This window comes from Cimex lectularius, unplaced genomic scaffold (genome assembly GCF_000648675.2).
Source record: "Cimex lectularius strain Harlan isolate CLEC.00 unplaced genomic scaffold, Clec_2.1 scaffold222, whole genome shotgun sequence".
In the NCBI taxonomy this organism is placed as follows: Eukaryota; Metazoa; Arthropoda; class Insecta; order Hemiptera; family Cimicidae; genus Cimex; species Cimex lectularius.
The window spans coordinates 334,904-358,605 of NW_019392817.1; the positions used below are offsets into that span (position 1 = coordinate 334,904).

At 32.8% G+C, this 23,702-nt stretch overlaps 4 protein-coding genes across 7 annotated transcripts in view; 1 reads left to right on the forward strand and 3 right to left on the reverse strand.

The window, feature by feature from the left end:
* Positions 1 to 3,601, reverse strand: part of LOC106672367 (glycine N-acyltransferase-like protein 2) — a 39,072-nt gene extending 35,471 nt beyond the window's left edge. The window contains exons 1-2 of one of the 2 annotated variants that reach the window (XM_024228392.1): positions 3,511 to 3,601; positions 2,933 to 3,236 (exon numbers count right to left, since the gene is read on the reverse strand). In XM_024228392.1, the coding sequence (XP_024084160.1) occupies positions 2,933 to 2,948 (16 nt within the window). In that variant the 5' untranslated portion in view covers positions 2,949 to 3,236; positions 3,511 to 3,601. Of the gene's footprint in view, positions 1 to 16; positions 159 to 2,932; positions 3,237 to 3,510 lie in introns of both variants that reach the window. The other variant, XM_024228394.1, reaches the window with a different exon arrangement.
* Positions 3,525 to 5,550, forward strand: LOC106672365 (probable ATP-dependent RNA helicase DDX52). The gene is made up of 2 exons (XM_014403735.2): positions 3,525 to 3,692; positions 3,933 to 5,550. Exon 2 carries the CDS (start codon positions 3,987 to 3,989, stop codon positions 5,505 to 5,507), a length of 1,521 nt encoding a protein of 506 aa, XP_014259221.1. The 5' UTR covers positions 3,525 to 3,692; positions 3,933 to 3,986; the 3' UTR covers positions 5,508 to 5,550.
* Positions 5,551 to 7,085: 1,535 nt separating this feature from the next.
* On the reverse strand, positions 7,086 to 19,135 carry LOC106672364 (protein Hook homolog 3). Of its 3 annotated transcripts, none has more exons than XM_014403734.2 (7): positions 18,947 to 19,135; positions 12,769 to 12,975; positions 11,760 to 11,870; positions 11,059 to 11,699; positions 10,134 to 10,356; positions 9,512 to 9,937; positions 7,086 to 7,145 (listed from the first exon to the last, which is right to left on the reverse strand). In XM_014403734.2, the coding sequence occupies exons 2-7, from the start codon at positions 12,955 to 12,957 to the stop codon at positions 7,119 to 7,121; spliced, it is 1,617 nt and encodes a 538-aa protein (XP_014259220.1). In that variant the 5' UTR covers positions 12,958 to 12,975; positions 18,947 to 19,135; the 3' UTR covers positions 7,086 to 7,118. The 3 variants fall into 3 exon arrangements, with proteins under 3 accessions (XP_014259220.1, XP_014259219.1, XP_024084159.1); XM_014403733.2 differs by lacking the exon at positions 18,947 to 19,135 and adding an exon at positions 14,538 to 15,087; XM_024228391.1 differs by lacking the exons at positions 7,086 to 7,145; positions 18,947 to 19,135 and adding an exon at positions 14,538 to 15,090 and having other exon boundaries at positions 8,159 to 9,937.
* A 1,512-nt stretch (positions 19,136 to 20,647) lies between these two features.
* On the reverse strand, positions 20,648 to 23,468 carry LOC112127420. The gene is made up of 2 exons (XM_024228386.1): positions 23,374 to 23,468; positions 20,648 to 21,284 (listed from the first exon to the last, which is right to left on the reverse strand). The coding sequence occupies exons 1-2, from the start codon at positions 23,466 to 23,468 to the stop codon at positions 20,648 to 20,650; spliced, it is 732 nt and encodes a 243-aa protein (XP_024084154.1).
* Positions 23,469 to 23,702: the final 234 nt, after the last annotated feature.

Genomic DNA, 23,702 nt, shown 5'->3' on the forward strand with positions numbered 1-23,702 from the left:
TCTTTTCCCTTGTTACCGATTTTTAGGGTATCTCCTGGCAATCGGTGTCTCCAGTCGACGGAGAGAAGGAAATCAGGGACAATAGTGAGGTCGGGTTGCCGGACGATCAGAACATTGATATGTGCGGAAAATGTTTATTTCTTCTATCTGACTTTCGCCTGGAACAAAGAGAACACGTCTCGATTAACAATGTCGTTGAGAACTTTCAATTGAAATATTTGAATGTGTTGACAGCTGATATTCTTAACTCCCAGAGTTCGAACCCTTCTACTTAAATATTAGCATTATGATACGTATTAATTTTTTCAAGTGCATTGCTTGGTATCGAGTAGTGCTAATAGCAGTTTGTAATGACTGTTGGTTCCTTCCGTTTTAGTCTTGTGTTGGGGATTACTTATCACAACCACGTACGTATTTGACTGCGGGCGTTAATACCCTTTTAAGTAATGAGTGGTCGTGTGTTCCGTCTGAGTGAGAAGTTGATGGATTGGACAACAACTATAATACTGACTTTTTATTTTTTGTCTAATTTCTCATTAGCCAAAAGATTTAGATGTAATTGTCCAGGATAGCGTTTTTAAACGTTGAATTCAACGATGCAAACGTTTTTATGTAGGATTTTTGTAGGACATTTCATGCTTGCTGGTTGAAGAAACGGATTGAAGATATCGTCCTTCGGTAAATCAACATTCGGAAATGGGTTTTTATGAATAATTTGAGAACCAATTTAAAAACCGCGTGCACCTTTGAATTCACCGACCAAAACACTTTCAAAAATTACATTGATGAATATTTTGCGGTTTGAAATATTTAAACTCCTATTCGTATCTTGCTATGATGGAGAGTTAGTTCAAAACTTTTTGGTTCACGAAACAGTAGACAAAAAATAAAAGTACACGAGTCTCGTTTTTTTCTCAAAAGCGCCCCAATAAAAACATTATAGGGGAAACAGAAGTTAAACTCATCCTGTGCATAAGTTAATATGTGATCTCAATGAACTACTTAAAAACAAAAAAATATTTATTTTTAATCTACTCAATTTATTACCAAGAACGTCAGTTAAGGTAGTTTTAAATTGCATTTTCCTTGAGCAGAGGTGGTAAAAGAAAACTGGGATGAGTTTCCAGCTGTTCATTCTTTCTTAGAAACTAGATTATAACATGTTAATCTTGTGCTGAATCTATAATGTAAGCTGATGTAACTCCTCCAAGGCCAAGTAAAGCTCTCAGGGGTCTCTGGTTGTTAGGGGTGGCAACAGCTAAATTTTGTTTATGCTGGTGATACCACATAACGACTTCATAGCCCTGATACTACTATCAGTAAACAGTAGAATGGCATTGCCCATATGCTTATTGACATTGAAACATCATCCTAGATGACTGGAGAACGTGTTTAAGGCTGAGCTCTCCAATTCCCAAATTGTTAAGGTTAATGGGGAATTCAGTTGATCATTGTCGAGGGCAAATTCAATGTTGTTTGGAAATCTTGAAAGAGTAGTAAAATTCTCTGTTCCAGAAGATTACCTTACTGTTGTTAGTATTGATTAAATAAAGGCCTTTTATTGGCTTTATTGTAATTACATCATGGCTAATTATACTATGTAATAGTATCTTCTCTGCGAAATGTAGCTAAATTATAGTTGTACCCAAATAAGTTGGTTTGCAAATAAGATGAGTTCTATGTATTTACAATGTGACAAATTGCCAGAGCGAAGTATTGCTTTCTCGCCCATATTGTTCTGATGGTTGATTTATTCATATGAGTACAGACATTTATTTATTTTTGGTAACTATTACTAATTTAGGCCTTCAAAGTTTACATTATCGATATTTGTTTTGTAATAAATTTTTATCGTACAGGGAATAATTTACGAAGTTTTATAATCATTATTGTTAAGTAAGGCAAGTGTAATGTATTGGTTCATAATGAATTTCACAATTAACCTTTATTAAGTTTTTGAACTATATTACGATTTCTAATTTTGTTTCTAAGGGATTATTATATGATTTAGCTATTTCTTTAATTTTAGCTAACAATTTTTGTTAGGAGATAATGCTGGGATGATGTTTTATAGTTTGCTTTTGCAATATTATAGTTTTCTAAATCTTGTACAATGTTTAGTAACATTTCATATATAATTTTTAGGTGATTCGCAGGGTCTTTTAATTTCTCTAATTCAACAAAATCATTTAATGTTTCTTTTATTGCTAAAAATTTTCTTTTTAATTCAATAGAGTTTTTATTAATTATTGCTATTGTTTTATTGAATTATTCAATCATTTTTACATTAAATGCAATCCTATCTAATCCTCAATGTTTTCTTAGGGTTGTTCATATGACATTATATCATGTAATGGATATATCTAATTTAAGATCAGACAGCAGGTGCCGAGTAGGATACACTTCCTTTTTTTTCTAGTCGAGTTCTCATGAAATAGAAAGATGTAAATTCATAAATAAAAATTTTCTAATATTGCAAACCAGCAAGGTTATCCAACTGAGATGATTAAAACCAACCAAACATTTTCCTTGCTTCAGGATTATTTTGGTGTAATTGGGCCAACATGCCTTTATGTCCTTTGCAGTAAACACTAAATAGTAAAGTTTAGTTTTTAATAACTATTATACATCATTGAAAAAGCAGTTATGCAAATTCAAAGGGAAGTGATATCCTTCAGAAGGGGAGCCACTTATCACTCACAAGGATATTTCCTCTACTTTCAAATATTTGAACGTAAAAATCCTTTCAACCATTTATTGAATTATAGCCATTTCAATTAGATATTCTGATAACTTCTCAAATATTGCGAAAAATTGATATATTTAAATTCAAAAATTTATATTTAGGGGTTTCTACAAGCTAAAATAAAAATTCATATTAGTTTCATTTAAAAATGTTTTGGTTAAAATCTCTTAGCTTGCCTCACCATACCTGGTGTTTTTGCCATGCTTGAGTTTTTCTTTCTTAAGTCATTTTGCCTTAGTGGGGCAGGTATGCATTGCCGCTCTAACACTGAGACACGCTCATGCTCTCACTTTGTATACTTTGTAGTTTGGTCTGTGTCTCCTTATTTAGTGTCTCTGACCATCTTACCATAGTGGCTGATAACCAGTACGCCATTTTGTGGTTTTTTCCCCAATTTTAACTCCACTCTTTAGACAATTCTCAACAAGGCCTTGGCTTTATGCTGGATGTTTTCGCCATTTAAGCTTGAATTTCACTTTATCAAAAACCTCTTGTTCATGTAAAAAAAATTGAATTCGAACATTATCTTGCACTAACAGTGTGTAATTAGGAAGATAATTAAAATGGAAATTTGGCAAGGATTTTTTGGCAGAGATAAATGTGTAAAAATGTTTCTAAATCTGGTTTGTTAAAAGTTTGACGAATACAATAACACGACATTAAAAAGCTATTTATTTTGATTTTTTTAATGTTTGTAAGCATTTAGCTATTGGTATTCAGTAGCGTCGTTCTTGAACGGTTTCGCGTTTCGTATGTCAACTAACCTGCTGGTGATAACCTTCTTCGTGTGTCCAAATTTCAAAACACGTGCTAGGTTGCTAAATGCTAGTTGCTTCATTGCTTGAGTTGATACTTTGATAGTCGAGTGTTAGTTTTCATGAAGTAAACATAGAGTCCAACTGTTTATTATTTACCCTACATTTTTGGATATAAAATGATCTAAAAGGTATATAGTTTTTAACTTATTGTTTTTGAAATGATGTCTTTTTGTATTCTAACTGGAAAAAATTATGTATAGTTCTATTGAGATATACTTGTGAGAAAATCATTGAAACACATAAGTCTGAATCCTTGGTTTTCACCAACTTTCACGTCTAATTGTTTCATTTTTGTCTAAATCCTCTGTTTGTTGATAGTATTACTGCATTAATCTGATTTTCTAAAAACAAACTTATTTCCCCCCCAGGTATCTCCGTTCTACTGAATAGATTGATACATATTGTATGAGAGAGACTACAGAATGGACTTTCAGGATATTTTTAGAAAACTTTCTTCAGGATCTAAATTCTCAAAGAATTCCTGTTCGAAAATAGAAGAAGTGAAACAAGAATCGCAAAGTGTTGAAAATATCAAGTGCCAGGAAGAAAGGATTAACAGATTAAGGAATATTAACCGTATAACGGTCAGAGGTAAAAAAGTTCCTCCACCCATTGAGAACTTTGAACAGCTCTGTACTGAGTTTATGGTGCCAGAAAGAATCTTGGAAAATATAAAAAATGCCACCTACAAGAAACCGACGCCCATTCAGATGCAAGTAATCCCTGCGATGTTGCAAGGTAGGCAGATTATGGCGTGTGCACCTACCGGATCTGGCAAAACAGCAGCTTTTCTTCTTCCTTTAATAAGCCTTTTGAAAAAGCCTTCAAAAAATGGATTCCGAGCGTTGATTCTCTGCCCGACGAGGGAACTGGCAAGGCAGATATTCAGAGAGTGTATCCAGCTTTCAGAAGGCACTGGGCTTAAACCCTACTTAATTAAAAAAGTCTCACAGAGTGGACACAGTTTTGGTTCCAATTTTTCAAAAAAATGTGATATTCTAATTAGCACACCCAATAGGCTTATATATCTAATGAGGAAAGAAGATAATTGTATAAATTTGGAAACAGTGGAATGGCTGATTGTGGATGAATGCGATAAACTTTTTGAAGTTGGTGTAAGGGGATTCAGGGATCAACTGGCTGAGATTTACACCAGTTGTGACAACAGCATCCTGAAACGAGCCATGTTTAGTGCAACGTACACAGTCCATGTAGCCGAATGGTGCAGGAAAAACTTGCACAGGGTTATTTCTATCACCGTAGGGCAGCGCAACACAACTGTCCAAGATGTCCAACAGGAATTGATTTATGTTGGAAATGAGGCCGGTAAAATTCAGGCGCTCAGAAATTTAATACATCAAGGACTCACTCCACCAGTCCTAGTGTTTGTACAGTCTAAAGAAAGAGCAAAAGAATTATTCACCGAATTGATTTATGATGAGATCAGTGTCGATGTGATCCATGCTGATAGGACACAGTTACAAAGAGACAATACAGTTAATGCATTCAGAGAGGGGAAAATCTGGGTTTTGATCTGTACAGACATAATGGGTAGGGGCATAGATTTCAAAGGTATTAAATTAGTTATTAACTACGACTTTCCACCGTCGGCCATTTCGTACATCCACAGAATTGGGAGGACTGGCAGAGCTGGAAGACCAGGAAAAGCAATCACGTATTTTACAAATGATGACAAAATCCTCCTGCGGAGCATAGCATTGCTGTTGAAAGAATCTGGTTGTCCAGTTCCGGAATACATGCTAAAATTGAAAAAGGTAAAACGATCAGAAAGGAAACAACTGGAGACCCAACCTCTTGAGAGGAAATCAATTTCAACAGCTATACAAAGTAAAAAGTACAACAGCAGTAGGAAAAAACCTGATAAAACATCTAAGATAAAAAAAACAACAAACAAAGTGAAAGAAAATGTACAAAAGTCTTAATTTTTACTTTGTTAATTATGTAAATAAACCAATCTTTATTTAATAATTGATGGCTATATTTTAACCTTTTTCTAGTATGATGTCATTGTCGCACTCATTGTCAGATGACCCTCAATGATTATAGTGTGAAGAAATGATTTATTATTTCCATTGAAGACGGTCAGAGATATAAGAAATGTGATAGTCAATTAAGTATGTAAAAAAAAACAATTTATTTCTTACAAAAGAAAAACATTCAAAACAATTTCATATTTTTATGGGCACAGATAAAATAATTTCACAGTAATTATTTGGATGGATTGCATTTTTTAAAAAAAGTATTTGTCATAATTTTACTGATTTTTAAATATCAAAATTATCTTCTTTTTTTAAATACACACCAAGGAGAGTAAAATGAAATTAAATAAACAATATATGTACAAAAATAACATGATTATTATAAACATATGTATAAATGTCATTTTGTCCAATAAGCTATAAAATGTTAAATACATCTAGGAGATATCAACCAAAATTTTTTTATTTGTTTGCAGTGTTGGACAATACTGATAACAAATACTGAGGCACTTGTTTTTTGATACATGGAACACTTATTCTCCAATATAAATACATTATTAAATGATGTGCAAATACGTTTAATAATGATCACATTATTATTAATAAAAATAGGTGTTATCTAAAGTAGACATTTTTTAGCCCTGGTAGGACGACAGGAAGATCATGTGAAATTTAAGTATTGTACATAATTTCTTAAGTAAGGTTTTACTTCATCCTCATAGATTTACTAAGAGTAATACAAAGTTAAAAATGACAACCACCTGGGACTAATAATTTTCCTAACCAAAATTAGAAAGGAGTAACAATTAAATTGTAAAAAATATTTACTAGAATATTTTTATAATCAGCATTTGAAGTTGGAAAAGGGAGTTTTGCCACACTGGGTGATATGTTTGCTTCAAATCTTTTATACTAAACAAAAATTGGACAAGTTTAGATAATCATCTGAAATAATAGTGACTTTTATATTTATTTATTTTTTAATTGGAAGCAATCTTATTTCAAATGTTCTTAGAACTCGCACAGCCGTCGTGAGTCTTTCAAGGCACAGAGAATGTTTTTTCTTCTTCTTTCGATTTTTTATGTACTCTCCATTTACTTCCTTCTCTATTAGGTCTTTCCTATACATAAATAATTTGAACTAAAATATAATTGTTATAGGTTATTTTGAAGATAAAAAGATGCCTGGGTCTATTTAGACCCACTGGTCACAGTCCTCGTCATATTTTTGCAAACAATTTTTTATTGTTTTCAACTTTACTTGTCTATAAGTCTCTTTACTCTATCTGTAATTTTTCAATTTGAAAAAAATTGGGTGTTCAGACTTATTTATTTTAACTGACGGCAGTGCGAGTATAAATAATATTTAATCATGATGAATGAAGTATCAAATTAAAATTTACATAAAATACATTTTCTTAAATAATAAATATTTATAACAAAAAAAAACTTAATTAAACTGGATTTAAAGTTGTCCTTACTTTTTTTCCTCTACATATCAGTTATTCCAATTTGTTTTTACAGAAAACACGAGATTCTCTGGCCCCTTATCCATTATGGTGCATTAGCCCTTGCGTTAAACTAAACAACAAAAAAACAAACCAAACTTCACTTACATTTCAAGATAAAAATATTAGATATTAAATATTAATATTATTATTTATTTTTATTTTATTTTTTTTATTATTTTTTTTTTTGAAATGCCATTTTCTCGAATAATTTTTATAATCCACTTTATTTTAAAAAATCAAAAAATAAAATATTTAGAATTTAGATAAACATGCACTATCATACCCAAGGGCAATTTTAAAAAAAGTTAAAAATTGGAGAAAAAAAATACAAGACTTTTGCAATTCTTAAACCACATTAACAAGAATGTTAATATATCAAATGAAATTTAATTGGAGATGTAAAATGACTAACTTTATTATTAGGAAAAAAAGTTGATTATAAAAATCACAATTTAAATGGTGTTACAAATGGCAATTCTCAAGTTAAATTTGTTAGTTTGTTGTTTCCAAACAGATTCAGATGAATTTGCTAATAAACAACTGTTAATTAATTGTTAAATCCAATAGATGTACACATCAACAAAAACATTAATTTATCATGCAACAAATATTAATTACAATGATTATCATAGACAGCGACTGTGTTATTAGCCAGTTATTCTTTTTGTTATAAACCCAAATAATCCATAATTTTGTAAAGATATATTAATCCTTTAAGTCAAAAGAGTCCTGTCAAAACTAAAGAATTTTGATTTCTTGTTTGGTACTTAATTGGGCAAAGGTATTTCTACAAATTACATTTACTAGAAAAATGTAATAATAGATCATTGTTTTATTTTAACTTTTTACTTAATAAATGAATATAGTCTTCTGGGAAGTGTTTGAAAAAATAATCAGCCACCTGAAACGTAAAGCCTAAAAGATATTAATATCAAACAAATACCATCAAGTAATAGATTATTTCTTGCATAACCACAAACTCTTATTTTCAGAATATCAACACTACAATCAATGAATAACGTTTATATTTTTAAGTTAGATTTTTAAAGTTATGTAAAACCATGTTAGGTTTCAGGTGTTGTTACTTTCTTGCAAACAATCCCACATTCACGCTCAGTGGTGAATGGGATTCCTGAGAAACCAAACACACATTAGTCTGGCACCACACTATTTATCAGTGAGGAAAATAGTGAACTCTTTCGGAGAGGAAAAAAAAATGCAGTGTGGTGAAATGAACCCCACCATGAAACTTCTTGTAACTTGGCCAACTGTTCACCTCTTTATGAAATTATTAATTATACTTTTGTCAAAAATATGGCAAATCAAAAAATGGAACACAATAAATTTAAAGAAAACAAAATTATGAATTATAAACACAAAGGCTTCAGAAAAAATAAATAAAAATTCTAAATTTACGGAGAATTCTCTTAAAAAGTAACACATTCAATTACGCTATAAATTAACAACTTTTCAAAGTCAGTGATGAACACACTAGGTCATCAATGGCCTCTAACAACTTCTTTTTTTGCCGACCTCTGTTAAAATGACTTTCCATCGAATTTTTGGAGACACGAGGCCCCAAAATTGAGGTGGTTAACAGTTGGTTCACGGTTGAATAAGCTGAATCAAATCCTTTGGAATGTTTTAAAATTAATCCTTTTAGTGCGTCTTATATGACCATCTTATATAATACTAATAATAATGGAAACCAAACAGAGAACAGACCTAACTGTAACAATTTGTTAATCATTCATTACCTCATATTTATCGAATGGGTTTTATATTTTACTACATATTTTTAACGTGATTAGTGACAATTGCTACATATTTTGAGAGGTGTTTGAATTATACGATATGCTTATTAAACAGTTATAATCTACGTCTCTATAATGAATATACTAAATTCTCTATTTCTGATATAAAAATATTAAAACGAATACCCTTTTACCAGTGCATTCAAAAGATATATTTAAGATTGATTTACATATTGTGAAAATATTGTCGGTTTACAGTTTTTCATCCAAAGACGTGTATATCTCAATTAGATTTCAAATCTATTTCAGTCAGTTTAAGAAAACATCACATTACGATTCAATTAAATCAATGTTAATTAAAAAAAAAAAAAGTATATCCAAAAATATATCTTTACCAATTTTGATCAGCAGTCTTCTTTCTAGATTTGATGACTATATATAATTGTTGTATTTGTTTTATTGTACTTGTAAATTTAGTTATTCTACTGTTAGAAGATTTCTGAAATTTATATTAAATATATTATCGAAACCCCCCATAAAATATAGCCTGAACATTGTTTTAAATACATACACGCCTGTTATGTTAGTAGTTATAACATATATGACCATAAGACCAATGATATGTACTAAAACCACTCTAGTGATTTTATTTGGAATTTAAGGTGCTGAAACGCATTGTTACCGGTTGACGTTGGCTGTTGATGAAAGACTGACCATGCCCTAGGCTCGCTAATCGCTGTTCGATGGCTTCCCTCTGTTTTTTCTGGCTGAGTCTGTGAAAAGTCGTGGATATCATTTTGCCTTCCATTTCAAAGATTTTCTTCATCTCCTCCATTTCCTTTTCCTTCTCTTTGTAACTACGATGTATTTCTACGATTTGGCTGCGCAAGCTGGCCTCAGTTGAGTTGGTATCGATATCAGGATCTATTGCTTTAATGGCAGATCGAGCCTTTTCACAATATTTTTTACTCCTCGCTTCAGATTCCTGGAGTTCGGCTTCTTTTTGTGAAAGTTTTTCTTGTAATATGCTAATAACATCTTTACTCTCAACAAGTGCTGCATCTTTTTCATCCAACTCAGCTGAATATTTGTGCCGCTGTTGAAAAAGCTAAAATATTAAAAAAAAAAAATTAAAATCTCAAATTGGTTAATCAGATGAGATACAAAACATGTAAAAAAAGTGTTAGTAGTTTATTGTACAACAAAATAGATTTAACCAATTAAGGTTAAGCAATTTAGAAATAATGTTTAAATAAATATACAAATATTTCACAGCTCATTAACAATGAGTATTTGTAAATTACCTGTTGCTGCAGTTCCATAATTTTGGTCTGAAAACCGTCTTTTTCACTAGCTTCTCTCAGTTCTCCTTCAAGTTTTGCTATTTTCTGATGGGCTTGTCTATTTTCCTTCCACATTTTATCACAGAGTGCTCTTGAAGTTTCTAAATGGTTTTGCAAGACCTGTACCGAGTCTTCCTCTTTTCCTTTCTGGGACATTTTAAGCATTTGGTTTTCATGTTCCAACCTAAGAAAAATAAAGTATATAAGTTAAAAAAAACTATAATAACTATTATGTATTTTGTTTACATTTATTACACACTATAAAGGAGGGATAACATTGACTAAATATTAATGAGACAACAAAAAATGTCCAAATAATTACATATTTTAGCTGATTTAACTTTTTTCTCAAATTCTTTTGATTTATCTATTGATGTATAAAATAGAATAGATGATAATATTATTGTACACAATATCAGCAATCCTGATTGGCCAGAATTTTTTATTTGTTGTTAATTCTCCATGATGGGTCTTTGGGACGATGAACCTGCATTTCAATGCATTTTGATCTGTATACTTACTGGTTTGGTCTGTTGGCAGGATTGACCTTTTTCTTATAAAAGAAGCCATCTCGACTGCACAGAATTCACCCAGAGTGAAGATGGTGAATGCAGAAACACGTCTGACAGACCAAAATAGCACAGATAGGCAGATCACCAAAATGATCAATAACAACCACCATAACATTTTTTTTCAATTAACTATTATAATATGAGTAAATGAATATTGTAATAACTTGAATTTTAAAAAATAATAAAATCTATATGTTAAAAAATATGATTTTATTGTAGAATAAATACCATTTAAAAAAAATTCATTTGGTAATTTAGTTGTTACCACATCAACCCATAGACAATATGGAAAAATGTTACAAACTTTATTTTACCTTGCAATTTTTTGTCTAAGGTCTGAACTTGATTCTAGGACACCAACTGATTCTAATCCGATATCTTTATTTCCCCCTACTGGACTTTGGGCATGGACTTTAGCACAGCTCAATTCTTCATTAGCTTCTTTTAGAGCGTCCCTCTCTTTTATGAGCCTTTCCTTTTCTCCGACGGTAGTCATCAGCTTGCTGGAGAGAACACCAACTTCATATTGAAGTTTATCGGCTCTTTTTGTTTCATCACTTAATCTATCATGTAATTCAGTAGTTTCTTTTTTAAAGACCTCGACCTGAGCTTTTAAACCTGAAACTTTTTTCAATTCTTCTTCGAGTTCCATATTCATCAGCATATATTCCTTGAGCTTGGCCTCGATTTGTTTCAGTTCCCTTTTCATGTCACCAGCCTCTTCAAGCTTCTTCTTGTATGATTCAATAGCTGCTTCATACTTTTCGACACGATCTGCCGTCTCACGGAGGATGTCAAGCTCATCCTTAAGAGACCTTGCTTCTTGAGCTGATCTCTGAAGGTCATCTACAATTGCTTGCAGTTCCAACATTTCCTTATCTTGATGTTCCAGTTTCAAACGATAATCATCCCTTTGAGTTTCTAATTTGAAAATCTCTTCTTTTAAACTCTCCACCTAAGCAAGTGTCAATTAATTTTCAACTATTCCATTTATTTGGCAATATTTTTAGTTTACCTGTCTCCGCAAGGGCCCACTTCCTGTCAACTCATACCTAGAATGAAGCTCATCTAAAAGATTTTTCTTTTCTTCTATTAACTGTAGCTTTTCTTCTTGTAAAGTAGCAATCTTTCAAAAGAAAAGACCATACGCTTAATTTTAACTATTTGAAATGTTAAAGTTTTAGCAATTAAATGTAATACACAGTAATTATGAGGTTTCAGAGAAAAAGGAATGATTATCAACAGTCCTAAAACTCACTTGAAAATGAAAAAAATCCATTTGTTGTTTTATTTGAAAGAAATCTAATTTTACAAGGCTATCTCTCTACATAAGGAAAAGTTCATAACAGCGGCATTACAAAGTGCAAACAGATCAGCTGAGGTTTCAGGCAACTTTTGAGTGTCCCGGAAGTCAAAAAAGTGATTATTGACTTGGAAAGTTATTTCATATTAAAAATAGAAGTTAAAGGTGACAGAGTTACCACAAGATATTCTGTCCTATCAGTTTGTCACATTGGCAAATAATAATAATAATAAACCTTCATTCATTTGAATTACAAACAATTTAAATATGTACAATATGTGTGTAAAGAAATAAAGAATTGTTTTCTTAGGTTGGTTGGTTGTTCGCTTGCTTTATTAACAGAAATGTTTTGATTAAGTCAATAAATCCAGAAAGAAAACTACATATATGAACAGCGTTTGTGGACACTTTTTGCACCACGCTTTGCATAGAATATTTGATCACTTCCATTGTTTCCTTTCTCTGGCAACCCTGTATATAAAACTATAATGATTTAAATTTCAATATTTTGTATAAAAACAACTAGTGTTTGTAGAGAAATGTGGAATCTGACTGAAAAATAAAAAATCCGGGAGCAATGACAACTAGTATTGCAGCGTATGAAATTTTGTGCAGGTTGTACATTTTCCTTTCACAAACAACTGGTTAATATATTATCAATTTATTTGAAATGCCTATTAATTTGCAGTTATTATTAGAACAGTAAACAATTATAACTAACCTGAAGGTCAAGTTCATTTGCTTTAAGTTCAGCCTTTTCCTTGGCTAAATTTGCAGCATTCAGCTGAGCTACAAGTTGTTCCAACTGGGGGTCAAGGGAAAAGTTTGCCGAAAAGCTGAGGGCACCTCCACTGTCAAGCTCCTGTATACATTCCATCATAACCCTTTGTTCAATTTCATCCATTTTCATTATTTGACCTATATATTCCTAAAAAATAAATAAATAATAAAGCTTCATATATTCAGAATAAATTTAATAGCAATTAAGATATGAAACACAAATGTTTCCACAAGTTTCTAAACTAGCAAATATGAATATTTGAGTCATATCATTCCCCTGGTCTTTCCTAGACCTTACTTGATAAGAAAAAGATTTTACCACCTTACAATCAATTCAATTTTACTCAAGTAGAGGTATTCTCTAGTGTAAGATGTCTTTGCCTTACATATCCAGTTAGTTTCTGATGTGTCTTTATCATATTTCAACGGCCGTGCAGTGATGGCAATCAGTATAAGCAGGCATTTCAGCACCAATAACATGACCATCACTGAGGGATGTGGCTCTACAAGTCTAGCATATGCTAAGTGAAGTCACCCAGCGCTCAGTCACACCGAGTCAATCTCTCAAGTTGGTATATTCAATAATACTTTATGCATTTTTTTCTCAAAAATATTTCAATTGCGAGATTATATTATCCCTCATAGTGCGGGTGTTTTTGAACAAAAGCCCATTTGTTGTTCAATGCAGAGCCACCGGATTCGAACCCAGATTGCCTTACAGTGATGAGCACCATGTCAATACCTAAACCGCTGCAGCCATCGACACCTCCTAAAAGGCATTATCCACTGGTTTACTCATATTGCTTAAAAACCCTTAAGTTGGTGTTTTGTAACATTAAGCATCCTAACCAGATATGCTCAAAGTTTTTAATTATATTGTGCAACATAGTACTCAATCATAAAGAATGTAGCAGTAAGCGAACCGCCCTAGTGATTCAACACAAAGACTGCAGATTTACGGCTAAGTAAGAGCAGTTTTATTATTGAAATAAAAACTGTTTTCCATTGTGTAATGGGGAACATTCACGCGCACATTTGTAGATAAACCTATTCCAAATGTTTTACTGTAGTAGACACAGCGACATTGTAATCCATAATCTGACAGTCCTTAATTCCCACTTAGGCCTATGCCCGTGTAATTTGTAAAACATTAAATTCACATGTAAACTCAAATTAGTTCAGTATATAGTTCTCTTATTCTGTATACATTGTGAAAAAATTGTACTGTTTGTTCTTTATCAACCATCCACTATAAAGTATAAAACAGAAACAAAACAAATCACAAGATTAGGCAAGACCATTAGCATTATCTAATAATATAAACACTGCGACTTGTGCGAATCAGTTTATTTATGTCTGTTTTATTTTCGTTTTGACATTTTTTGCTCCAAGTGGATTATGATACGTTCAATTGAGGTCTGCGAGATTATGAAACTTTGTTTGTGAGATGATGTTCCTCAGTTTAGTCGTCTATGATCATCCCGGTCTGCATAGTCGCTGGCATTTAGGGCGTTTAAGACGACAAAACATAAACACATAAACAGTCGATGTGTCTAAAAATATTGAGATGGCCATAATTGTATTTCAGTGTAGAATTTGTATATACCGGACTATGCTGACAGTGAAGTCTTTCAAGTCAATAATAGGAAAATATATAAGATCGTAAGGGAGGAAAAATGTGAGGAGTTTAATTCTGAAAAAGACACCCACTTGTTTGTTATCACAGTTAACGGCGCATCCGAGTACGAGTTGGAGGAGCCTGCCCAGCTCCTGGGGATCGCAGCCGTCACCTATTTTCACCACGTCCGGAAGTACGCTCGGGTTGAGGTTCTGACCGAAGCATTCCTGGTAGTAGTCGAGGATCTTGGAAAGCACCTTCTTTAAGTTGGAGACGTTCAGTCTCCAATTGTCGTTTGCGTCCGTCTTGATTTTGGAGAGCCAAACGGGCGGAAACCATTCCGGGGCGATTTGATTCAACACTTGGGCTATGACGACCCCGTCGTTCAAGTCTTTGATCGTACCAAACTTTTTCTCCACACTGAAACTCTGGAGCCACTTGAAAAGGATTTCGCAAAGTTGTTTCTTATCCATCGTTTTCGACTATATCGACGTGTTTCAATCATACAGAAAAGCCCGTCGATCCGTTTAAACAAACACTCGACATCGCTCTTAACTGTTTCGATTCAACGAGATATTATTATTGAAGTCTAGAAAATAAAGCTTAATTGTTATCACAGCTGGTGATCTTGACAAATCATCAGTACCCCCAAACGTTACAACGCACTCTCCCTCTTTTACAAAGGCGGTAAGCGAATGAAATTTAAACACTACAATATTTTGTTGAAGTCGTGAGGAGCGGTCAAGAATGAGGTAGTTTAGAAAAACACCTTTTTTATTTTTTGATGACGTTTCGACCTTTATTCGGATTAACTTCAGGGCTTGGGTAAATTACAAAACATATTTTGATTGAAAAAAAAATTTAAGATGTAAATATAAATTTTGAACCAAGTATTTCATACTCACATAAAGTGTGGTGCTAATCTCGTGGTGTCATATTGGTTTTGTGTGAAAGTGTTGTGAAACGTATTGTAATTTACCCAGGCCCTGAAGATGAGCTGAATAAAGGTCGGAACGTCGGCGGTAAAGAAATAAAAAAACGTGTTTTTCTAAACTACCTCTTTTTTGACCGCTCCTCACGACTTCAACAAAATATTATATTGTTTTATTATAGTATGTGTGTGTTACCACCCTTAACCAGTCATTAATTAACATACAGTTAAATACTACCTTTAAAAATTCTTCAAAATTTAACAAAACAAAATTTTGAAATGAATAAATTAATATTTTAAGCTAATAATAATTTTCTTTAAAGAATTTCAAACAATCATGCACTTACAACAATCATGGGCGTAATATATACAGATCTACAATTAAACTTCCTTTCTTAAAGTGTTGCATTAATTAAATATTTATTTCAAATCGTCTTTTAAATTTATTGATATTCCAGTTAAATAATTATTTAGGTTTTATTGAAATAATAGACTCTGTTAAATGGATTCCTTGTAATCTTATTACTTGTCACTTCTGGCACAACAATCTAAATATACATTCATCCCACCTTTAAGATTAATTTGTGTTATTTAGTAGCCGGTGTTGAATAATTTTTTCAATAATGTATTTCACAACAATTTCACACGAAACAAACTTGACACCACAAGAATATCACCACACTTTATGTGAGTATGAAATATTTGGTTCAAAATTTATATTACATTACATCCACAGGGTTCAATTATTTTTTCCAATCAGTTTCTGAAGATGACCCGAATCATGGTCGAAATGGCAAAAAAAAGGTGTTTTTCTAAAATACTCTATTCCTGACCACCTCCACTACTTCAACAGATTATTTAAGATTAATTATTTCGCCTTATCATAATCCTCCTAATTATGCATTCATTTTAAAAGTGAACACACTAGTAAATTCTATTACATCTTTTTATTTGGCCCTATTAACCAAAGTTAATTAAGTTACTTAAATTACCATGCAAAGTACCATGGAGTTGAAAAATTTGTGTCACGAGTAGGAACACCTAACTCACAACCTCCAGATCAGTACCACCACATTTTGCATTACTACGCTTCTAACCACTTGAGCTATCAACTTTTATTCCCAATCAACTAATCAAAGATAAATGTCCTGGCCTGGATAGTGATCCGGAGTTCTTGTACTTGATTCCCGCTAGTTACACTCATTTTCAACTCAACCATACTTTGCATAGTAAATCTAAATTTTATCTATATGGACTGGCACTCTCAACACGATACGCAAGAATGGCACAATTGCACAGAAGACAAACACTTTGAGCCCTGAAGATGATCTCAATAAAGATCGAAAAGTTGGCACGATAAAGAAAATTTTTTCTGAAACCTACGTCACACCAGACCGCATCTCACAATTTCTGAATAATTATCGATTAACGGTCACTAATAACCACATATATGGACAAAATTAACATACCACCCTTAAATTTTAATATATTTATGTTTATTCATATTTTGTAGCAGTAGCAGTAGCAAAAATTATCCCTGTTCCAAAACCCAGCAAAGCTCATACCTTACCTACCACTTATAGACCTATCTCGTACTTACTATCCTCTTAAAATTCCTCAAAAAGTAATGCAATGTAGAATATTAAATGTTCGGAATGAACATAATTTTAATGCCCAATAACATAATATTAATATTTATTATCAATAAATTTGGTTTTAGGCCAAATCATCCTTCTACCATGCATCTTGCCACGGACAATTTTAATATGAACAAATACATCTGTATGGCTTTAGTACTCATTGAAAATGCCTTCGATTATGAATAGCATAGAGGTCTTAGAGGTCAAACTAGAATTCCTGGAAGGTGAAGCTGGAATTTCCAAAAAAATTTGTGCACATAATGAGTAGCTACCAATCAAACAGGAAAGTCCAAGCCTTGGGAGGTCTTACTTAAGGAATATTGGAGCAGGCATTCCACAAGGCTCTGGGCTGGCCCCCACTCTATTAGCATATGCATAGATTTGGCCTTGTTTGCAGACGATACAGCATTAGTACGATCCTCCTACCATATTGATACAAAAGGAACAACCGCTATCTGTTGAGAAATGCTTCAAATAACTTAAGCAAATGGAGAATTAAACCACATAGCAGAAGAACTGAGACAATCTCGTTTACTAAGAGAAGACCACAATTGGACCTCTATGTAAGGTCTATTGAGATCATTCTATGGCCGAGTAATGTAAAATACCTTGGCATTCACTTGGAAAAAAAATTAAATTTTGGCTATCATATAGAAAAATATATTCTGCTGCTCTAAGAGCAATGAATCACTTATTTCCAATCTTTAATTAAAAAAATCACCTCTGTACAAATAATAAAAACTTAAGCTATATATTAGGCCTGTAACCACTTACTCATGCCCTATATTGTCTAGTGCATATGCCACAAATTATAATAAATTGCAGGTAGCGCAGAACACAGCACTGAGAATTATAGGAGGTTATCCAAGGTGGATAATTCCAGACATGCCAGATATGCACAATTTATTAAACATACAAATATTTTTACTTTTATATACACCCTAACAAAAAGGTTTGAACAGGGGTGCTTAGTACCAGTACTACTACTAGTGTGACCAGTACTAATCAGTTTATTAGAAATATATTTAATTATAAAATAAATGACTTTCACTGCTCTGTGAATTGTTAGGGCTGGATGTATTTAAAACAGGGGAACATCATTAGCTTAATCTGCTGACTAACCTACTTAACCACAGTGTACAAGATATTTTAATCACCCGTGTTGACGGATTAAAAGGCTTTCCAGAAACCATTGCCAATATTTTCCTGCAGATAGACAGACCTCTATGCGTGATTCATCAAATTCGCAATAGCCTGCATTATATTGCCAGTAAAGAGCAAAAAGTCTTTATTGGCACAAGTTTAGCACCAATACTACTAAATACACAAATGGCTAAGCATATGTTTCTGTGATATATTACTTATAATGCCTTGTTGATGTAGTAAATTGTAACAACTTTTTGATAAAAAAAGAATAAAATAAAATGTCCTGTACCTTTCACAAACAAGGATTTTGTACAATTAAAGTAAATAAATAAAAAATTTCTGGCAATTTAATGTCCTACGAAATATTATGACTTGGATAAGAGTATTGCTTGTCACTAACACAAATGTATATATGCTAAAATGAAATAACAGATAAACAATTTAAATTTCGTCCTTTCCTTATAATGCAGGATTTTGTTATAAATATCGGACGCGTTGTTAAGTTGTTCCTTATTTTTCTTTGAGTTGTAATCATATTCTAACTCGTGTTTGTGTCGAATTTAGTGCAGACTGGATTGCTTTTTTAATCCTTCAAAGGTATTTTAAAAATTAATTAAGTTCGGTTATTGATAGAATGAAGAACAAATAAGAAGTTTCAAGAAAAAGTGTACAAAAAGCCTCTGAAATTTTAAATTTAAGAACAGAAAATGAACAAAACCGAATAAAATAAAAATAAATTTGAGCAGAAAGAAAAAATTATAAAGAATAATAAAATAAATCTCACCTGTCTTGCGTCTGCCCCTTTTCTTCACCGACGGTCTTCCAGGGGGATAGAGGATCGTAGAGAAAAGATGGTTTGGAAAAAGGAACAGTTCCATCGACGAAAGTACCGGTGATACGACCAGATAATCAATTTGAAATATTCAAGATGTTCACTAGGACGGTTCAACAACTGGGACGAATATACGATAGGGGCTGAACCGAGAGGCCGAGAGTCCAAAGTACAACAAAAAATCCCATTACACAAAATAAAACCTAATTTCACGTCCAATCATCGATTGACCAATTGGGTAGTCAGCCCTAGCAAGATTTACAGAACTCCTACATTTACGTTACACAACATTAAATTCAACAATTTGTCGAAGTCGTGAGGAGCGGTCAAGAATGTGGTAGTTTAGAAAAACACCTTTTTCATTTTTGGACGATGTTTCGACCTTTATTCCGGTCATCTTCAGGGCCCGGGTAAATTTCAACACATGTTGATTGGAAAAAATACAATTTACAATACAATAAATATAAATTTCAAACCAAGTATTTCGTACTCACATAAAGTGAGGTGCTATTTTTGAGGTGTCTTATTGGTATTGTGAATTTGTATTCTGCTGTTTTTATATGATTGTGACAGGGTAGGGGACGCGGTAAATCTGGGAACTTTTGTTTGATCATAGGCGGTTTTATTTAACTCAAAGGAAGTCGAGAATGGGGATTTTCTGGATTGGTTTTGTGATTCGGCGTTCAATATTGGAAAGGAAGTTAAGGACGATAACGAAGGAAAGGGGAATATAAAATTAAGGTTTAATAGTTTATTTGTTTTATGATGTTGGCGTGGCTATGGCGTTTGCATGTATCTGTTCTGAAATTAATGTTGTGTATGTCTTTGTTAATATAAACCATTTCTAGAAAGTTGCGTTTGTATTTATTGTTTTCCTTGTTTAGTATTTCTATTTGTTTGGTATGGTTTACAATACCTCCTCACGACTTCAACAAATTTTTAAAAAGCAGGCCACTAAGAAACACACATTAAATTCAATAAAGCTATAAATAACATTTTTATTTAAAACAAATCATATTTAATTAATCATAATAGTTGAAAAAATGTGCCAAATAAATATTAATTTAATGAGCCAATTAGAGAAGAACAAATAAAATGTCTTTGTACAAAAAAGTGAAATAAAACGTCTTCCAAAAATAACCTATGCCTAACCATATTCACCATCTTTGAACGATGATTATAGGAGCTTATATCGTGTTATAATTGAAAACACCTTATGAGAAATTAAGTCTTTAATTAGCATAAGATATACATGTAATACAGAAAACAACACACTGAAAACATGATCACGCTGGTTACAAGCTAAATAAAACAATAATCGATTACTACACAGTCGATTCTATGTCATATCGTATTATTATTATTTATTTTTATTATTTTTTTGATTATTATTTTTTAATTTTTTTTACTAAGGGTCATGATTGTCCCAATGACTAACTTATTATCTAATAGATAGAAAGAGGCATACAGATTAAAGCTACCCACGCGGACGGTCGACCTAATATATTTATCTATCTATATTTATTTATCTTTATTCTATATTATTATTATTATCATCACTAATAATTATTGTTATCTTATTATCTTTATTCTATATTATGTATCTTTGTATATCTGATCTTGTATATATAGAGAAGGACAAACAGTATGAGCTCATATTTTGTCGAGTAGATTTACTAATTTGAGAAAATCAAACAAATTACGTATACTATCATTGTTGTCGCCTAGCATTTCTTGGATGCTTATAGGCAAGGAGTGTAGACGTCTATGGGCTGCATATAATGAGCATGACATAAGTATATGTTTGATTGTGACGATTTGATTGCACATTCCGCAAATTGGAGGTGCCTCTCGCCCCATCAAATGACCCTTAGTGGCTCTACAGTGTCCAATCCTCAACCGTGCAAGAACCACTTCTTCCCTTCTACTATTTCTGAATGAAGTAGGCCACGCATCTACAGAGTTCTTTATTTCCCGTAGTTTGTTTTCAGATATGTTAATCCAGACCTGTTCCCATTGACCCTTAACTTTTGACTTGTAAACTACAGTCATATCACCCTTTGGAACGTTCCTGATTTGAAGGCCTGTAATGGCTGCTTCTTTTGCAGCTTCATCTGCCAAATGGTTTCCTTTAATATTTACATGTCCAGGAACCCAGACGAAGTAAACGCTCTTTCCCTGCAGTTGGAGGCTCCCCAGTGACGCCAGCACCTCCTGCACACCAGGATCATCTGAATAGGGGTGTTCCAAGGCATGTAAGGCCGATCCTGAATCAGAGCAAACCACGTAGCTTTAAAGTAGCTTTAAAAATAGAAAAGATTTTTATTATTTAGTTTTTTCAAAGTAGCTTTAAAAATAGTAAAGATTTGTACAAAATGAGATAATGCATTTGTTTTCATCTAGGAATCCATTTGTCCAGTACGCAGGTGTTGAATGAAGGCTTTTCTAAGCAAAGTGCACAGAGACGCTTTGACGCGACGATAAACGCTTTGTTTTTCCAATCTTATGAGCTATTGCACTTGCATCGGTTCAATGAAACGTTTATAAGGTCGGTTCTTCAAAGCAGGTCGCCAACCTAACGGATGCAATTCCCATTTAGGGGCAAGGCCTCAAGACGTGTAACTGAGAACTGAATTGGACGACAACAGTGCAATCTACAATCTACATGGATCCTGGAGCCAGACCCCCCCCCCAATCCCCAAGATAGGTCAAGGAGCCAAGACTGACAATCCGGTCGTGCAAAATCGTGCACAATTTCAAATTATATACACTGAAACAACGGTGTGGTCAATTGCATCGAAATCGTTCAATCGAAAAATTTGTCAGATTTGGAAGAAGGAAGCAGCGTTCATCTCAAGAGAAATAATGTGCCGCCGGAGACTATTATAGATGCTTAACCATTTGAGCAATAGTGTGGAACTGTATGATCAGATCCAGTGGCTCATATTACCAGATGAAGAAGAAATAACAAAGTTGCTGAGCTGATTGAAATGCAGTTCCGAGGTGTTCTTTCTCTTAATGCCTCTTCCCAGTCTTGATGCAGTTCCGACAGGATTTCATACACATAATTTGATAAAACAAAATCAACTGTAACAAAAATAGAAAGAAAGAAAGAAAACAAAACACATTAAAAATTATTATTTACAGCACCTGCTGTCAGTTTAAGTTTCATTCATTTGTAGTTTGTATTTGCTGAGTTCAAGCGTTAATTTTTACGTTAATAATTGAGTGATTATTTTGAAATTATATATGTAAACTTAAAGGGACTCAAAACGTTTGACCACATTTAATTTATTGACCGGCTAATACTTGAAATGTGAGTACACACAAAAGGGCCAAGTTAAGCAAGTCATAGAAAATTCTTTACATAATAAACGGAGGCGAAGTTTGGCCTTTTCAATCCGTTCTTGAATGATTTACGGGTCTTAAAAACGCGTTTGGCGAGAGGCATTGTTTTGCCAGATATAAACAAGTTGTTGAAATATACCAAAAACCGAGGTTATTTTCGTTATATAAGCTTACCGGGATCAGGTCCTTGCAGTGGTATAGAACTTTAACTCACTGCTCTAAAATTTCGTATCGCAACGAAATTTGTCCCACATTCGTTTTTCCAATATATGTAATATGCATAAAGACATAAGTAAACTAAAGTAATCTCTATCTGAAACAATTAATTATCATTGTATGTTTGCAAACGTTCAAAGATTAACTCATCTCATCTCTAGAGAGAAATAACTTTTCTCTCTTTCGCTATGGTATATAAACAAAATAAAGAAAAAAAATATAAAGTTTAAAAAAAGGTGCTACCTACGCAAGAATGAACATTCCTTAAATTAGATTAATATGGCATATTTCAATACTATTTATTTTATAATTTAAACAAAAGTAGTTACATAGTACAAAATTATCAGGTAATTAAATTAATTGGTTATTATTGGTTAAATATCAAAAATTAAATGTTTTAAACATTAATCAAATAACCCTACATTTTAATGTCATTCTGAACTATGAAGTTATTTTTTAATACATTTATTTGAAATTTACAACACAAATATAGTATTAAGTAAATATTTTCATATATGCTGAATTTGTCATTTGAGTCTCCTGAGGAGAAGTCGCCCAGTGAACACACTTCTTCACACTGAAACCTTGACAATCTTCTACTCAATGAGAAGGTCTCGGAAACACGTTCGCTTCAAATGTCTTGGAGAGTTTTCGGGTAGGGCTTGAAGGGATAACCGTCGTACTAACAGATTATGGGGAATGTTTAGTGATTGATGAAATGTTTGTATAGAAGGTTTTAACAAGGACAAACGGAATGTAGGACGTTATGAATAGTGTAATTTGAAATATAAAAAAAGGAACATTTATAATCTGACGGAGAATTGTAGACTGAATTGATTGGAGACGCTGGTAAATGGAATTCTCGGTTAAGCCCCACACTTCGCAACCGTACACCGAGAGGTCTTATCATTGTCTTACAAGTTTGTGTTCAATGTCTAATTTTGATAGTGAGTAGTCTTTTTAATAATTTATAACGTCGGTTTGTTTCTTGTCTTTTCAGTCTTGTGTGGGATTCATATCGGACGTTTATCCATGAAAAGTCCAAGATAACTCACAAGGTCAGTGGTAAATGGGTGTACATTTATACTCACTGGTTTATCTCAAAAGCTAGAATTATTCAGAAATCGTGAGATGCAGTCTGGTG

Coding starts and splice junctions, on each gene's coding strand:
- LOC106672365 (XM_014403735.2), top strand. CDS start 3,987: ATGGACTTTCAGGATATTTTTAGAAAACTTTCTTCAGGATCTAAATTC.
- LOC106672364 (XM_024228391.1), bottom strand. CDS start 14,918: ATGGATAAGAAACAACTTTGCGAAATCCTTTTCAAGTGGCTCCAGAGT. Junction 11,871..12,768: donor CAAATGAACTTGACCTTCAG/GTTAGTTATAAT, acceptor TTCTTTTGAAAG/ATTGCTACTTTACAAGAAGA. Junction 11,700..11,759: donor GTGGGCCCTTGCGGAGACAG/GTAAACTAAAAA, acceptor ACACTTGCTTAG/GTGGAGAGTTTAAAAGAAGA.
- LOC112127420 (XM_024228386.1), bottom strand. CDS start 23,468: ATGATAAGACCTCTCGGTGTACGGTTGCGAAGTGTGGGGCTTAACCGA. Junction 21,285..23,373: donor AATTCAGTCTACAATTCTCC/GTCAGATTATAA, acceptor GCTACTTTAAAG/CTACGTGGTTTGCTCTGATT.